Source organism: Pan paniscus, chromosome 1 (genome assembly GCF_029289425.2).
Source record: "Pan paniscus chromosome 1, NHGRI_mPanPan1-v2.0_pri, whole genome shotgun sequence".
NCBI lineage: Eukaryota > Metazoa > Chordata > Mammalia > Primates > Hominidae > Pan > Pan paniscus.
This window is the reverse complement of record NC_073249.2, coordinates 45,115,905-45,133,040: the sequence shown is the minus strand read 5'-3', so window position 1 is coordinate 45,133,040 and position 17,136 is coordinate 45,115,905. Positions and strand designations below refer to the sequence as shown.

Below are 17,136 nucleotides of genomic sequence, written 5' to 3'. Positions count from 1 at the left end.
GCCACCACGCCCGGCTAATTTTTTGTATTTTTTAGTAGAGACAGGGTTTCACTGTGTTAGCCAGGATGGTCTTGATCTCCTGACCTCGTGATCCACCCACCTCAGCCGCCCAAAGTTCTGGGATTACAGGCGTGAGCCACCAAGCCCAGCCTCTTTCTTTTATTTTTTATTATTATTTTTTGAGATGGAGTCTCACTCTGTCACCAGGCTGAAGTACAGTGGTGCGATCTTGGTTCACTGAAACCTCCACCTCCTGGGTTCAAGCAATTCTCCTGCCTCAGCCTCCTGAGTAGCTGGGACTACAGGCGCGCGCCACCACGCTCAGCTAATTTTTGTATTTTTTTTTTTTTTTTTTTAGTAAAGATGGGGTTTCATCATGTTGGCCGGGACAGTCTCTATATGCTGACCTAGCGATCCACCCGCCTTGGCCTCCCAAAATGCTGGGATTACACGATTACGCACCCTGCCACGTGTGTATCTTTCTAAGAGGGCCTCATGGTACCCCATGCCCACAGTCGAGCCCCAGAAAACACTTGCTGATTGACTGACCAGGAAACTGCTCCCCACACTGACCCTTAACCCTGTTGCTATCCTGGTATCATCCTAGATTTAAATTCTTGTGAAATGCATGCTGTCTGCTATCCATCCTGGTGCCCAGGAACAGGCTTCACTGCAAGGGAGCTAAAGATGACAGATGGAGATGAGAACAGGTAAAGGGGAAACCTGGAGAGAAGTTCACAAAATGGGGTGTGAGAATGACCTCCTTAAACAAAGAGCTCCAGCAGTAGGGCTGGAGGCCTGTGGGGAAGAGATGGGCACAGAAGTTGTATAGTTTCAGACAAACGAGGATCTGGTCCTCCCTCCCCCACCTACCTTCTACTCCATTTCTCAACTTACCTCGTTGGAGCCAGGCTTGGTGGGGGACCCCTGAGAGCCCGACACCAGTGAAAAGGGGCTCAGGGGGCTGGTGAGGCTGGCAGAGCTGAGGGGGCTGGCCGGGCTGTTGGAGCTGTAGGTGGCTGAGGGGCCAAGTCCTCCTTGGGGGAAACAAGGGGATGGGTGAGCAATGGAGGAGGGGTGCGGCCTGGTGGGTAGATGGGCACTGTGAGTGGAGGTGGCAGGGAGAAGCCAGATCCAGGGATGTGGAAGGGCAGATTTAGTGTCTCAGGGCTACCTGGGCCTGCCAAAGGGACTCATTACAGGTTCTGGGGCCACAGGCTGGCTGTTGAGAGGTGTGCTGGGTGGGGAAGACGGTAGATGGAAATGATACTGTTGTCCCTGAGGTGTCAAGGAAAGCCAGTCTGAGGTCCCAGGGCTCAAGGAAAACTCTAAGGTAGGGGTCACGTGTCACAAGTGGGCCCATGTGCTTGGGGGCTGGGGAGGCTTAGGTGCTTTTGACCTTTTCTGGGGAGGACTTTAGAGTGTCAGGGTCAACAGTGTCTCTGAGTTGCTTATTTGGTCTATTCTGTGGGGGGTAAGGGACCCCTACCTACCACCCTAGAACCCAGGGGAAGATTCTGGTGTCCCAAGAAGGCCCTGCCTGGCTCTGAACACAGTGTGAGCTGGCAGGAGTGGGATGGAGGTCAGAAATACTGGAGCACTCCTGGTGAGGCAGGCAGCCTAGGAGGCTGGCACAGGAGGCACCCACCTCTGTGCTTGGCGGTGTCCGTGCCCCGGGAGGGGTTGTTCTTCCTCAGCCCCTCCATCACGTCCTGGATCCTCCAGATCTCCTTTTGGATTTGCCGGTTCAGCACCTCATTCTGAAGCAGCCACACAGTGAGTCAAAGGAAATGGCCATGAGGAGTGTCCAGCCCTTTCTCTCAGCCCAGACCCCTTGGAACCCACATCCCTTTGGGCCAGCAGGAGGCAGGCACCCTGTGTACACACACACACACACACACACACACACACACACACACACATGCCCCTCCAGCAGTCATCTTTCCCATGGGCTGCCTCTGCTCTTCAGCCTCTAGGAGATGGCACCCCAGAATTGCCCGAGTTTCTGAACCAAGACTGAGGACGCACCCTTCCGAGCTCCCCCAGGGGAAACATGGGTGGTTTTCGAGTGAATGCCCATCTAAGTGAACACTTTATGGTATCCTGTTTTTCGTGGGGCAAGAGCTTCCATTTTACTGCTTTTCTTCACATCCAAACAGCCCTTTTCTAATACCCACTCCCAGCGTACGCCTGAAGAGTCATGAATTCAATTACAGTTGACAGTCTAAAAGGTAAGAACTCCCATTTATTTAGCATCCCTCAGCACCAGGCACTATGCTAAGCAATTTGCATATACAGTGCTAACTCATTTCGGCTGCATGACTCTAGGAGATAAGGGCAGCAGCTATCCCCTCTTCAGAGATGAAGAGACTTACACCCAAGGCCATCTATTTAGTAAGCAGCATGACCATCATCTCAATACGGGTCTATTTGGACCCGAAGTTAGCGCCCTTGACCACAACCCTATCCCCCCTCCTAAAATGTCTGTGTTTCAAGTGAGGCTTGGCCACGGGACATGGTGGTATTTGGGTCTTCTGGACCAGGTGGGTCTTCACCCTACCTAACCAGCTGCAAGGTAGGGGTGGTGAGTGGCATTACCAGGAGGGAAACAGAAGAAAATGGGGGAAACCAGGGTGTTAACTGCATCAGAGAGACAGGGCTTGCAAACTAGCTAGAGAAGAGGCAGGGCCTGGGTGAAGAAAAGGCAGAGGGAAGAAAAGAACAAGAACTCCCCAAGATCATCATGTCAATCCTCCTGCCTCCAGGCAGACTGTTTCTAACCCACCCCAGGAAGAAAAGCCTCTTTCCTATCTAAAAATTCCTGAGCAGATTGCTCCCGCAGCGCCCACTCTTCTAATGCCTGAGTTATTTATATTTACACGTCTGTTTTTAAATCCTGCTGGGCACAGTGGCTCATGCCTGTAATCCCAGCAGTTTGGGAGTCTGAGGCAGGAGGATCACTTGAGCTCAGGAGTTAGAGACCAGCCCGGCCAACATAGGGAGACCCTGTCTCTACAAAAAATACAAAAACTAGCCGGGCATGGTGGTTCATGACTGTGGTCCCAGCTACTCAGGAGGCTGAGGTGGGAGGATTGCTTGAGCCCGGGGCAGTCAAGGCTGCAGTGAGCTGTGACTGCGCCACTGCACTCCAACCTGGGCAGCAGAGCAAGACCCCATCCCAAGAGGAAAAAAAATCCTTTCAGTCATAAAACACCTGTGTCTAACTGAAGTCTCCCAAGCTTCAGCTTTAACTCCTTCCCCTGTGAGATGAACCTAAAGTGTCCCATTATCTTCATCCTGAAACTTAGAGTCTGTTATCAATGGCCGGAACCTTTGCTTTTGTCTCAAGGCCAACTCCTCATCTTTAGTCACATCCCAATCCCCGCCAGCTCAGGGGCCCTTCTTCACCTGGGTGTCCAAATTGAGCTGCTCCCAGAGGTCATCGTGCAGGGCAGAGACCTCAGACTCGAGGTGCTCATACTCTATGGTGCTGTTCGTCAGGGCCTACGGGAGAAAGAGGCGTTCACTGAGAAAGCCGCCATCACCAAGGCATTCCTCCTTATCCTGCAATGGACCCTGGGGCCAGGGTACCAGAGGCACGAAGATCTGGGGAAGAGGGCATGGAGGGACCGAAGGAGAGGGGCACCAGGCTGAGACATTCTGGTGACAGCCAAACACTAGCCTTACAAGAGGTGTAACAGCCCATCCCACCACCAACTGAAATAAAGAGAAAATGGAGAGGGATGATATCACTTCCATACCCTCCTATTCTCCCCAGATCAGCGGATAAAAAGTAGAGGGCATAGCCTGGGGAAAATGACAAGACCCCATCTCTACAAATTACAAAAGTTAGCTGGGCATGGTGGCGCACCCCTGTAGTCCTGGCGACTTGGGGGCTGAGGCAGGAGATCACTTGAGCCCTGGAGGTCGAGATTGCAGTGAGCTGTGTTTGTGCTACTGCACTCCAGCCTGGGTGACACAGTGAGACCCTGTCCTTAAAAAAAAAAAAAAAAAAATTTAAGTGGAGGTCAAAGAGAAAAGAGCCTGAAGGAGGATATTTATTATCCGGAGGTTAGAGAGCTTCCTCCTTTCCGAGCCACACTTTCACGGGGCTTTTTCTGCTGCTTCTTGGAGCCATTCTCCAAGCAGTCTGTGTCGGAAGGTCTGCCCTTACCTGCTGGGAAGTAGTGACCAGGGCAGCAGCCTTTTTTTTTTTTTTTTTTTTTTGAGATGGAGTTTCACTCTTGTTGCCCAGGCTGGAGTGCAATGGTGCGATCTCGGCTCACGGCAACCTCCGCCTCATGGGTTCAAGCAATTCTCCTGCCTCAGCCTCCTATCTGGGACTACAGGCGTGTGCCACCACAACCGGCTAATTTTGTATTTTTAGTAGAGACAGGGTTTCTCCATGTAGGTCAGGCTGGTCTCAAACTCCCAACCTCAGGTGATCCACCCGCCTTGGCCTCCCAAAGTGCTGGGATTATAGGCGTGAGCCACTGAGGCCAGCTGGCAGCAGCCTTTTTGCCAGTGCTTTGCTTCTCCGAGGGAGAAGACAGAAGTGGGCAGCAGAGGTGTTAGCACAGCCAAGGAAATAAGTAACTCACAACTTCATGCTGTCCCAAAGAAATCCAGGTACAGGTATAGTTTGTGGGAAATAAGCTCATTTCCTCGGTGGAGACTGGAATGAGCAGACTGGCTGACTTGCTATTTATTTGCAGGGCAATATTGAGGTCTTTGTTTATGCCCCTCTGCACGGGAGTATTCAGCTCTTGTCCTCTGAGGAAAACTGGACTAGGACAGCACAAGCTGGGAGGTGGTGGCCCTGCTGCCTAGTGCTAATGAGGTGGGGTGCACGAACCCCGCTCCCTGGGTTACCGTGGTCGCCTGAGACAGCTCCACGCGGATGTTGATGAGCTGGTTCTGCAGTGAATCCTTTTTGTGTCGCAGCTTTTCTGGGTAGGCGGGCTGGCTTCCAAACATCTCCAGCTCCTGGTGGGTCCCCATCAAGGCACTTTCCAGGCTCTCCTGAAGAAAGGCAGGGGAATGACATGAGCAGCCCTGACAGCTCCTCTCTGGGATTGAACAGCAGAGGCCTGAGCCCTTAGAGGTTCAACAGGCAGCTGAGTGGAGGCTGTCCTTGCTTTGTCATCTTAGTCAGGTTGGAGACAGCAGCCCACAACCTTCTCCAAGCCAGCCTCGCCCATCTGCCCCAGCTTAAAGCCACCCCCAGCTTCTCACCTTCTCAGCTCGGAGCTGCTGCACCAGCCGGTCCTGCTCCCTCACCACCTTGTTCTGCTCACACAATTTTCCCAGCAGCTTCTAGGGACCCAGAGAGTGGGGAAGGAGAGGGAGAAAGAAGGAGATGAAGGACATAGTTTGATGGGGACCTGGGAGTTATAGGCCTGGCCTCTGGATACCCCCCTCCTTTCTCCTGCTGAGGAACCCTGGGCCTTCACCTTGCCCTTGGTGGCTCCTGAGAACAAGAAGATGGGTCTTCATCTTGGGAGGTGAGGTATGCTTACTCTCTGAGGAAGTGAGTTGGGTTAAGAGGGCTGAGAGCCAAGTGTTAAACTCTGGCACCCCCATCCTTCCAAGGGTTGCAATTCACAAAGGACTGAGGAGATGATATGACCTCACCTCCTAGGCTGGACTGAAGAGGTGGGCCGGGTGTCAGAACAAGCAGTCTTAGAAAAGCAGTGAGCAATAGAAACTGTCCCTCAATCCCACAGAACCTTCTCCCTTCTCTCTCAAGATCCTGTTCTTCCCTCCTCCCTTCAAAGTCTCAGGATGGCTGATCCTCCCTCTGAGGTCTAGTCCTGTCAGGAAGGATCCTCTCCCAGTCTCACTGGGCAGATCCACTACCCAAGCAGGGCCAGTGGTGATGGGGAGCAGACAGGTGAGGCCAGAAAGAGAGCTCATGCTTTCCTAGTCCGCACCTTTATTCATGACATTCCTCAAATACCTGCTTTGCTCCTTTCCACTGAGCCAGATTTTACCCTCTGGGCCTTTTAACTTCAAGGCCTAACTCACATGCTGCTTGTTTTGTCCCTGACCTTCAGCCCACACGGCCTCACTTCCCTGCACCTGGCAGAACCTATTATGGCTCCCCTTCACTACATGAATACCCTGTTGCCACCTCCTGCTGCTACCTGGCACTTCCCACTTACCCTGAAGCTCCCTGAAGGCAGGGGCATAGCCGTATTGTCCTTTCTAGTTACCTGTAGGGACTAATGCCATGCTGGGCACAGAATAGACTGACTGATCTATCTCCCAACAAAGTCTGCATTCATGTTACAAGCAGATCTCACTGCTGTAGGCAAAACGGCCCAGCGCTCAGTGGAGAAACGGATACAGCCAGCATGGGAGGGAAGGGTGAGTGGGTGGTAGATCAGAAAAGAAGGGGGATGAGGAGGAGGTAGGCAGAATCTTGTTGTGGTGAGAGAAGACATGAATCAAAGGTATGAAAAGCCACCAGAAGGAGAGAGATAGATGGAGAGACAGCCCCCGCAGAGGAAGAGAGATGGATGGAGAGACAGCCCCCGCAGAGGACAGCAGCAGGAGGCTGGAGTGGAGGGAGGGAGCAGGGGGCGCTGCTCTTACATCTGTGTCTTGCTCGTTTAACTTGTAGGTGTGCAGGCTGTCCCGGAACACTTCTGGGTATGGAGGGACCTGCAGGAACATGAGGCCGGTTACTGCAGCAGGGGCAGGATGAGGGTATGCAGGGATAGGAAGCTAACATCACAATCCCGCTGTGCTCCTGCCAGAGACCATGGTCCATCACCTCTGGTAGCTTCTGTTCCAGGGACCTGAGCTCATTCCACATCCCCTGGCTGGAAGCCTGGGATGGCCCGGCCTAACCCCATCCCAGTTGTCCTAGGCTGACTCCGGAGAGATCAGAACTCTGCTTGAGTCATGCTCTGTATTTCCTCTCCCCCAAGCACTAGGGTCAGCTGCTAAGAGCGACTGCAGGGTGTGCAGCTCCCAATGGCTTGTTGGTAACCACCATGAGAACATCAGTGAACTCCATGGCTGTCTGTGGGGTTAAGACATAGGGGAATGGTCGGAATGAGCATTGGGAACAGTTGAAAACTATTGCCCTAGTAGACTGAACACCTGGGCTTGTGTCTAAACAAAAATTGGCAAGAATTCAGAAGCGTCTCCGGGTCCAGTAAATGCTGCCTAGCCTGGACGCCACATCTGGTGACCACAGCACATTCTATACACCTTTGACATTACATGGTTCCATTGCACCCCTCATGCCTTTAACCCCAGTGATGTCTGTCAAGATATTACAAATATGAAATTGAAATCAGAACATTCAAGAGCAGAGTTGCGATCCCCAGCATGGCATGAGATGTTGGTGCTGGCTATTTTGATGGTTTGGGAAATGGGCCTTGGGTTTACCCATGAAAGTGAAGAATGGAGGTGACATAGTGGAATTAAGGAAGGAAGACCAGGCCAAGCCTGTCTCCAGGCAGATGAGCGGGTTGGGTGGCGTGAGCCTCATCCTAGATGGGCAACTTGACCATGCACAAGCAGCTGAAATGGCATTGGCAGGGACCATGCTGCCAGGCAGAGGTCTTACTTGCATGAAGAGTTGGGACCTGGGGGAGGAGTTTTCCACCATGCGGTTCACCATACTGATGAGAGTCTCACTCTCGCTCATCTGCAGCAGAGGAAGGAACGGACTATTCACACTCCGACCTACATGTAGGTATCTCCCCTTCACCCACCTGTGCTTGTTTCCCAGGAAACAGGGGAGGGCAGCTCCCCCAGCACCCTGAGCTTGCCCTCACTCCTTGCTCACCCCTAGTGACCTCTGTTTCAGGACCAGCACTGAAGCTGTCCTTGCAGAAAGGCCACGGAAGGGGCCGGGAGGCCACTGGGACCTTGCTGGAGGCACTGCAGAGGCCGGGGCCTGGTGACTCTTCCCCGGGGTGCCTGGCTGTTGTCCCATCCGCACTGGCCACGGTTGTCATCTCCCTGCCCTGATCTCATTTCTCACACCACTTTTGACAAAGACCATAGAGGCAGTTGGAAGACTGATCTCCCCAAAGTTGAACTAAGTGAAACAACTAAAAAAGAAAATCTAGGACCTGCTCTTTGGATGGGCCGCCACAGATACAGAGGCCTGCCCCCTCTCCCTGCCCCTGCCCCTCCCCACCCTCGGCTCTAGTGCAGAAAGTGCTAAACACGGTTTCCAGAGCTGGGCTGGCAGCATCCATGAGGATCTCGGATGACGCTAGGGAGCAAACAAGGAGGCCAAAACAAGCAAGCCACATTAAAGGGACACCAGGCTTTCCAACACATTCTTTCTATTTCAAGAATCCTTAGGAACATGGAGGTGGAAAGACTATTTGCCAATTTAAAAAGAGAGAAATGGAAGAAGGGATGGGATGAGGAGGAAGAGGAAGGGAAAGGAGGGGTGGGAGAAAGGGCAGGCCAACCAATCAACCAGAAATGCCATCATTTCCCCCACTGGTTCCAATGGGAAAGGACCAAAAAGTGAAGATATCAGGGAATGTCTTTGGCTGTGTCCCTTTAACTCCATTGTTCTACAGGGGAAGGCAGCAGAAGACAGAGGGGGTTGTGCAGGGAAAGCTTTCTGGAAGGGAAAGTGAATGAGAAAGGGAGGAAAGAGCCACATTAGGGAAGATTATCTGGGGTTTCTGTTTAGAGGGTCCCCTGTGATTTTTCCGTCATCTCTCCAATCTCAGTTGCACCCACACTGTCCTTTCTTCCTCTTATCCCTTTTAGGCAGCGGCCCAAATACAGCCTTGCTTCTACATGTTGTAGGCAGGGCAAGGGCACCCACCATCCCATTTGCAGGGTCTGCAGCATTTCAAAAGGCTTTCCTAGGAACTGATTTTTCTACCTCTTTAGCCCTGTAATGCAAGGGCCTTGAGGGCCGGGAGCCATCCCTGCACAGTAACCTGTAGGTATCTCATTCCTTCCCCAACAAGCAGATCCAGAGCTGTAGAGGAAGCGAGCAGGAGTGTTCTCATCCTGGCCTGCTCCCGCCTGTGCTGCGGCTTTGGGGATCTTTCAGCACAGGTGGGTCTTACCTCTAGGAGGATTCTTGTGTGCTACCTTCTGTCTCTTCAAAATGTTAGATTTTGTAAGAAACCACCTAACCCAGTGCCTCACACATGGTAAGGAGTGCTCATTGATATTTTTGAGTTTGGGAAAAACAAAATAATAACAGCAGCAAGTGGTGATTGTCACTCCTTGCGATGCCTGACAAAGAGCTCACATATGCACCCCAGCTTGATTCTCCCAATACATCTGTGAGGTTGAAAGGAAAGGGCAGATTCTACAATGCCCATTTTATGATTGAGAAAACAAAGACCCAGAGAAACTAAGTGACATTTCCAAGATTAAAAAAAAAAAAAACTTCCTTGTAAATGGCAGAGCTAGAACTAGAGCAGCAGTGTCTGACTATGTCCTGGACTCTTCTCATCATACAAGACTGCCTTTTAAGAGCACTACCTGCGTGAACCCTGGGGGCGAAGCCTGCAGTGAGCCGAGATTGCGCCACTGCACTCCAGCCTGGGTGAAAGGGCGAGACTCCTTCTCAAAAAAAAAAAAGAGTACTACCCTTGGCCAGCTACAGTGGCTCATGCCTATAACCCTAGCACCTTGTGAGGCAGAGGTGAGAGGATCACTTGAGGCTGGGAGTTTGAGACCAGCCTGGCCAACACAGTGGGACACCCATCTCTACAAAAAAATTTTTTTTAATTAGCCAGGTGTGGTGGCTGCACACCTGTCTGTAGTCCTAGCTGCTCAGGAGGCTGAGGTGGGAGGATCAATTCAGCCTGTGAGGTGGAGGTTGCAGTGAGCTAGGTTTGTGCCACTGTACTCTAGCCTAGGCAACAGAGTGAGATCCTGTCTCAAAAAAAAAAACAAAAACAAAAACAAACAAACAAAAAGGAATAATACCCTTTATCCATGAGGGAGTCCTCTGGAAGCCTAGTTCTGAAGCCCCTAGCCTAATGGACCAGCCCCTCTGTGAGGGCAAAAGCCCGCAGGAAGGGACCCTGCTGTCTGCACTGAATGCTTGGATAGCTGGGCATTGTGGATGGAGTAGAAAGCCAATCACATGGGTGACAGGGAGGATAGCTTGCTCAGGAATCTGGAGGTGGGTGGGCCATGAGCCCTGCTCCTCACCCCTGCAAGGCACTTTGGATCTTGCTTCCCATTAGCAGGATCCTGGACCTCCCGGCCCTGCTCAGAGTTGGAATCCTGGGATCTGTTCCCACATGGCCCAGAATGCTCATGGTGTGGACACAATGAGCTGCTTCTGGAGCTGGAATGCCACGGCCTCCAGGGCCAGGAGCCATCCCTGCTTATTGAACTGTGGACATTGGTGCTTCCTAGTGCCTGAGGCCTATTACAAAATCGAATTGCGACATCGACATGAAGCCCCGGTGAGATGGGTCACATGGCTTGTGACTAGAAGAACCAACAGTTGCAGCTATAGCATCTCATTTAAAATTTTTTTTTTCTGTAACTTTAAGAGCATGAACTCATCCTAATGAGGTTTGACAGCAGCTTTGTCACACATTAGATGTTTCCTCAGCTGTAAACTGGGTCAGAAGCTTGGAGTCACTGTCCAAGCTCGGCTGTTCACTGGCTGTGTGTTCTTGGCATGTTATTCAACCTCTCTGTGCTTTAGTTTCCTCAGCTGTAAAATGGGGGTAATAATAGCATCCATCTTACAGGGTTATAGTGAAGATTAAATGAGTTAAGATCTGAAAAATGCTTAGAATAGTATGGGGCATGGAGGAGGTATCCAATTATTGTAGCTGTTGTTATTATTATTATTATTGTTTCCACCCCTCCAGGCTGCCTCCACAGGACAGTGTTGTCTACTTCTAGGTTGTGGTTTGTAGCACAGATCTAAACTTAAGAGTATGTGCTTATATAAATACCCAGCATATTGACCCCCAGCCTGTCTAAACTCAGTCTCACAGCTCCCTTAGCTTAAAAGACAAGAAAAGGTTAGAACCCTGGAGCAGAGACCAGGCAGCCACTGCTTGCAGCTCATGGAACATTCACTGCCTCTTCAGCTTGCTCACCTGTAAAACTGGGTTGATAATACTCCCTCTGTTTGCACTGAATTCTCAGGAATGCACGAGCTGTTTATGCAAAAGGGCTTTTGGAGGAACTAATGAATACACTGAATGAATATTACTTTAAAAATCATCCTAGGGAGGGTCTGTAGGCCTCAGTTTACCAATTATGGAGTTTAACAACAACCTGTAAAATATGATAAGATGATTTCCCAGATTCAGGCTGAACTAAATCCCTAGCATTTTAGGCCCAGCCTAGAGCTCCCTCGACTCTGCGACTCCCTCCTCTCGCCAGAAAAAATGCAAATTCCCACCTGCCCCCTGGGGGCAGTTCCATCTGAGCTGAGCACTGGAGAAATAAGAGGTGGCATTAATTATTCATGTGCCTACTTATTATGCTTCTTTCTCCAGGAAACTCTCAGCTGTCCTAAAGGGCTTTGAAGAGAAGGGGTGTGTAGGCGCAAACCAAAACATAAGCCACTTTGTTGTGTCCTGCTTGCACCAACAAAGGTTGTCAAATGGCTGGAAGATGAGGAGGTGGGGAGGAGTGGAGAGATGCGACAGGAAGGCAGTGGGATGATAAGGGGGGCACCAGCTCTGCCTACCTGCTGATCCAAATACTCTAGGTTTCTTTGCAACTGAAGATCTAAAAGTTCATCCTACCCGGAGCCCGAGGCCCAGAGGCCAAACAGCAACACAAACAAACAGGAACACACAAAAGAAAACAATAAAAAAAGAAGCAAAGCAGTTAAGAGTTAGCGACAAGGACAAGGAGAGGCTTCTCCCTCTGCCCTTGAGGAGTTCTCAGGAAGGGAGGGGTTGAGGATGTGGGCAGGCAAAGTAGTTCTCTACTGGACACTCCAGGGAGAGGAGGGGCACACGCAGACCCCAGTGCCATCTCTCCTAGGTCTGCCTAGGCCTCCCTGGGAGAGGTGAGTGTCATCAGAGCAATTTAGGCAGCACTTGTTAGCAGCTGTTTCTGAGTTTTCTGGAAAAATCGGTTGTTTCTGGGTGCATGTGTTTGCTGTGGGCAAAGCTTATATGCTGTGGACACTGGCAGAGTGAGAATCAGACAGAGAGGGGAAGGAGCAGCCGCCTAGCCTCCAGCCTGCCCAGCCCTCCTCCACTCTGGCCTCCTGGTACCGTTATGGAAATGAGTCAGCAACAGGCTTTCTGGAAAAGGATTCTGCCTGTTGGTCCCAGTGGTCCTCCCCAACCCTCCCAAGTGGAGCATCTTATCTAGGTCTCTAGGTGGTGGCAAAAGTTCTCAGGAGAACAAATTCCAGGGAGAGACACGAGTAGAAAGAGGCAGAGAAAAAGGAGGAGATGCAATTCGGAAAATTTTTTCTTCCTCAATCATATCGCTTGTATCTCTCCCCAAAAGTGGCATTCCAGGCAAAGGACAAACATGAAATAACTATGCTTCAGGGGAAAAAAGTTTAGAAGATCTTGCTTCTTGTTAGGAGCTCTGGCCTGATTTTTCCTGCCTAGGCCCCTTCTCCTGCATGCTGGAGAGGAGAGGGACCAGGATATTACATGCTCCCAGATCTCATCCCTCCTCCACGGGCTGTGTCATAGAGGAGAAGGGGTTATTGGCACCAAACTTGATACTGGGGCTAGAGTCCTGGCTGGGAGGGAGGAGGTATCCAGAGGCTGCTAAAAACCAGCCAGGCCAGGCACTAGGCACAGAGCGTCCCTGGAGTCCGCCCCAGTTTAGCTCCACCCTGAGTGGAGCACGGTGCGGGGAGGCCCTGAGACAGGTGGAGGGGAGAAAGGACGTACCATCTTATCGTGGACCGTGGGGGATGGTGGGTAGTTGTAGGGGAACAGTCCTGCAGGGACTGGCCGCCTGTCTCCCAGGTAATCATACTGGAAGAGAAAGGGATTGCAGAGGTGAGGGGTCTGGCTGGGACACGGAGTTCCCCATCAGCTGAAGCTCGAGGTTAGAGGTATTTGTGTTCAGTTCCCAGAGCAGATCCCAAACTGAAATGGACAGCAGCCCCCCTTGCAATGATCTGTCCAGGTCCTCAAGATTTGAAAAGACAGAACCCTCTCTGCCCTCTTATATGACGGCATGGTTTCTGGCACAACTTGGGGGCATGTACAGAAAGCAATATTCCCACTCAAGAGGCAAAGCCATCCCCAAGACAGCTCTCCTACAGACAGAACCACAGGCCAGGGGCTCCCCTGGGCAGCACTGCTGGTCCTGCAGACAAACGGCCCAGTGGCCCCGTGGCGCAGATGCTCCCACATCTCTGCCTTTTCTCAGTAGATGGTCTTAGGCTTCTGGGGACCTCAGGGGATGAGGAAGGAAGGGCAGGCTGGTGGCTCACCTTGGGGGAGCTGATGGATCGCCTCATCACATAGGCAGCAGGGTCAGCATAGATGTCCTCACTGCGAGGTGGCAGCCGCTCAAAACGGGCACTGGGTGAGCGGACAGGGGAGTAAATGCGGGCACGGCTGTAGGAGCCCTGGCTGGGTGAGCGGGGCACAGAGTGGGAGCGGGGCTGCAGGGACAGGCGGCGCAGGGAGCTAGAGGCGGCATCCAGCTCATCATAATAGACTGGCTGCCGGGAGGGGCTTGGGATCCAGACGGTGGCATCCTGCCGCCCGTAGCTGGCGGGCTCCTTCCACTCTCGCAGCTGGTAGGCAGGGCCACCCCCATTGCGGAAGGCATGGCGCTTGTCCTCCAGGGCCCAGGGCGGGCTGATCCGATCATAGGCCGGCATGGAACAGATGCTCTCTGGCCGCACTCCTGGCGGGTAGTACTGATAATCATCGGGGTACTGGGAGGAGTAGGGGCCATAGTACTCAGGGACCCTGCGAGACACAGGATAGAACCTAGAGGGACTGAGAGAGAGGGGACATTGTAATGAAGGCAGACAACACAGGCACCCCTCCACCCACCCCAGCCCCACCTCCAGGTCCCCCAGCCTAGAGCAGGGTGCTTGAATAGGTACACAGGGGCTGAGGTTTATTCCAGAGATGAGGGAAGACTCCTGTCCTCACAGCCCCCTTCCTCAAACAACTCCCCAAGGCTGGACACTGCACCATTCAGAGCTTCAATCTTTGCCTCTTTAAAATGACATATCCCTAGGAAGAAACGTGAAGCCTTATCAGCCATCTCCATCTCAGCATGAACCAGTTTATCAGATCTTTTCTGAGAGAGGCAAATAGAAGAAAGTCTACCAGGCACCTGAAGGAGGGCAATGTAGGAGGGGTGAAAGAAAGGGCGGCTTCCTGATCTATTTTATATTATTTTAGAGATGAGGTCCATTCTGTCACCAGCCTGGAATACAGTGGGGCCATCAAGGCTCACTGTAGCCTTGAGCTCCTGGGCTCAAGCAATCCTCCCACATCCACCTGTAGAGTAGTAGCTGGGACCACAGGTGTGAGCCACCATGCCCAGCTTCCTGACTGTATGATCTTGTCAGGGACAGAACCAGTAGGTTCTTGGGACTCATCCCAAGTGGTTCTCCCCAGAGCAGGCCTGATGCTCCCAGGCACCAGATCACCAGCAATGCGCAGCCGCTCAGGCCACTAGAGGGCAGGTTCCTCCCGGGCCCCATGGCCTTCCTGAAGCTGTGGCCTGCAGTCCCTGGAGCTGCCCAAATCCCCAGGGAAGGAGCCTGCAGCCCATTTGCCCTGAGGGACACCATTGGGCCCAATAAATGTCCCCAGATATTTCAAAGTCAGTCATTGGATAAAGGCGTAAGTGGTCATAGATGGCCATGTTGGGACCAATGAGCTACTTTGTTTTGTTTTTTAACTTCATATAAATCATGGCTTTAAAACAATTAGAGTTGTTCAAAAATGGAATGAGTTGGTCTGGCAGTTAGTGAGTCTCAAGTGGGTGGAGCACTGGGGAGAGGATGTTGTAGGAGGGCCCATAGCTTGGATGGATGTATGACTATAACAACTTCAGGCCCCCTCCCGAAGCCTGCTGTGTTCTGGGCTCCCCAGCACGCCATGGAGAGGCACTGGGGCGCTCTGTCCCTTCTTCTGAAGGAAGCAGACAAAGAAACCAAGAATCAGGGACAGCAGCCAGACTCTAACGGTGGAGCCATGGGGCAGGCAGGATTTGGGCAAGCCAGGAAGCATGGGATTTGCTTGGTTTCCCAACTCAGCCTGCTTCCAGAAGGTTTCCAACAGGGGATGCCTCGTGGGCTATGACCCCACTCGCACGCTCTAGCCATAATACCATATCAACCCCACCCCAGCCGCCGGCATGCCTCACCTCCGAAGGTCTTCAGGCGGGGGTACCCCCCGGCGCAGATTCACCCACTGCTGAAGCTGGTTCATGGAGCTCTTGCGCTGGGCAATTTTGTCAGGGTTGGTGCGTGGTGGGAAACTCCGCCGGTGTCCCCCAGTCTCTCCATCCTGAGACGGGAAAGCTGTGCTCCCTGGCCGGCTTGGGGAGTGGTACTGCCAGCCATTGGGCTGGGCAGGCTGTTCCCCACCCCCTGGCACTCTTGGGCCCTCGGGGTAAGGGCTGCCCGGCTCTGAGGCTGGCTCCGGTCCAGCTGGGAGGCCATTGGCTTTCACCGGAGGCTCTTTCTTGACTTCTGGCCTCTCAGGCCTTCTCTCTGCCTTCTCACAGCCTCGGCCATCACCCTCCCCTCGAGTCTTGGCCTCTGGCTCAGGCTTGGGGAGGCTGTTGTGGGGTGGCTGCTGGTGGTGCTTGCTGGGTGGGATGTTCTCCGAGTCTGGCTTCTCATGGCTGCAGGATGCCAAGGGAGATGCTGTCAGTGACTCTAGCCCAGCATGGAGTGGGGCAGGGGGTGCCAGACTGGGAAGAAGAGGAGTGGGGAAGGATGGGCAGGGAGGTGGCTGGAACCAGGATTCTATGAATTTCAGTTCTGCTTCCTAAGTCCCACCCCTTCACCTTCTCGCTCCAGCCTGGGAAATTATTATACAACCTAATCCGCCCCTGCCCACACCTGCTGTGTTAACTCTGCCCCCCACGTCTTCTCTGCAGGTCATTCTCCACCCCACTCCCCTCTGTCAGTCTGCTTTGAGCCCAGCCTTCAAGCTATGGCATGACTAACCTCACCTAGTCTTGGTCCTCTCTGCGATCTATCCCTGACCCAGCTCCCCAAACTGGGTTTGCACTCACATCAGTAACTGTCCTTGATACTCCAGTGACAAAGGCTTGTCACGGGGCAGCTGTCTTTCTTATAGAAAGTTATTTAACTGCCAAGAGTCTTGGGCTCCTCATCAGCAGAATGGGCATAATAATAGCTCCCCTCCTAGGACTGCTGTGAGATAAAACATGGCGGGCACCAGGAGCAGAAGTTTCTGCTTTCAAACTCACAAGCACATAAACACGCTAGTTCCCTTCTCCAAAACACATTTCTTCCAGGACTGACTTTCCGTGAGAATACAGGCCCCACAAGGGTAGGAACATGGCAGACTTTCTTCCCCTGTGTTCCTAGCACCCACTACAGTGCCTTACACATTTATATTTCCAGTAAGTATTTGTGAAATGAATGAATGAACTCTTGGAATTATGCCCCTTGGTTGAAGCGAAGATGGAAATTTGTGACAATTTTCCCCCTACAGCTTCCCAAACTCCACATATTCAAGTGGGATTGTTGAAACATTGCTTGGTAAACATTTCTAAGATATGTGGACTTGGAGTCTACACTGTGAAACCCCCTTTTCCTGGATCCCCCTTAGCACCTAACTCAAGACTCCACATCCAGTTAAGGGAGAGACAGACGCTGAGACCGTGGGTGACGGCGGGCGATGGGAGCGGCCATATGTTAAGAGTTTACTGCATGTTGAGTGTTTTACACGCACTCTGTGTAGGCCTCACAACAACCCTATGAGGTAGAGTTATATTTGCTGGTTTTTGAGCAGAGGAACCTCGGGTTCAGAGAGGGTGAGTCCCTTGCACTGAGGTCACGCTACAGTCAAGTGGACAAGGTGTGATTCAAACCTGAGTTTATTTTCCTCCAAAGGCGGTGTGCTTAACACACACAGCCGAGAAAAACCAGCAAATGACCCTGACCTCTGGCTCCTGGCCAGACCCCAATGGAACCTGGCTTTTCTCTTGGCCTTCCCG

The 17,136-nt window shown here is 52.3% G+C and overlaps 1 protein-coding gene across 25 annotated transcripts in view; it reads right to left on the bottom strand.

The window, feature by feature from the left end:
• The window catches only part of PLEKHA6 (pleckstrin homology domain containing A6), a 157,823-nt gene that overhangs the window by 23,193 nt on the left and 117,494 nt on the right, over positions 1 to 17,136 (bottom strand). For 13 of the 25 annotated variants that reach the window (XM_008976578.6, XM_034944427.3, XM_057301557.2 and 10 more), the window contains 11 exons: positions 15,307 to 15,789; positions 13,403 to 13,919; positions 12,852 to 12,938; positions 11,675 to 11,728; positions 7,583 to 7,663; positions 6,598 to 6,666; positions 5,236 to 5,316; positions 4,873 to 5,022; positions 3,409 to 3,504; positions 1,649 to 1,760; positions 898 to 1,037 (listed from right to left, as the gene is read on the bottom strand). In XM_008976578.6, coding sequence (XP_008974826.2) covers positions 898 to 1,037; positions 1,649 to 1,760; positions 3,409 to 3,504; positions 4,873 to 5,022; positions 5,236 to 5,316; positions 6,598 to 6,666; positions 7,583 to 7,663; positions 11,675 to 11,728; positions 12,852 to 12,938; positions 13,403 to 13,919; positions 15,307 to 15,789 — 1,870 coding nt within the window. The remainder of the gene's footprint in view (positions 1 to 897; positions 1,038 to 1,648; positions 1,761 to 3,408; positions 3,505 to 4,872; positions 5,023 to 5,235; positions 5,317 to 6,597; positions 6,667 to 7,582; positions 7,664 to 11,674; positions 11,729 to 12,851; positions 12,939 to 13,402; positions 13,920 to 15,306; positions 15,790 to 17,136) is intronic. The other 12 variants (XM_063597744.1, XM_057301570.2, XM_057301577.2 and 9 more) reach the window with 4 other exon arrangements.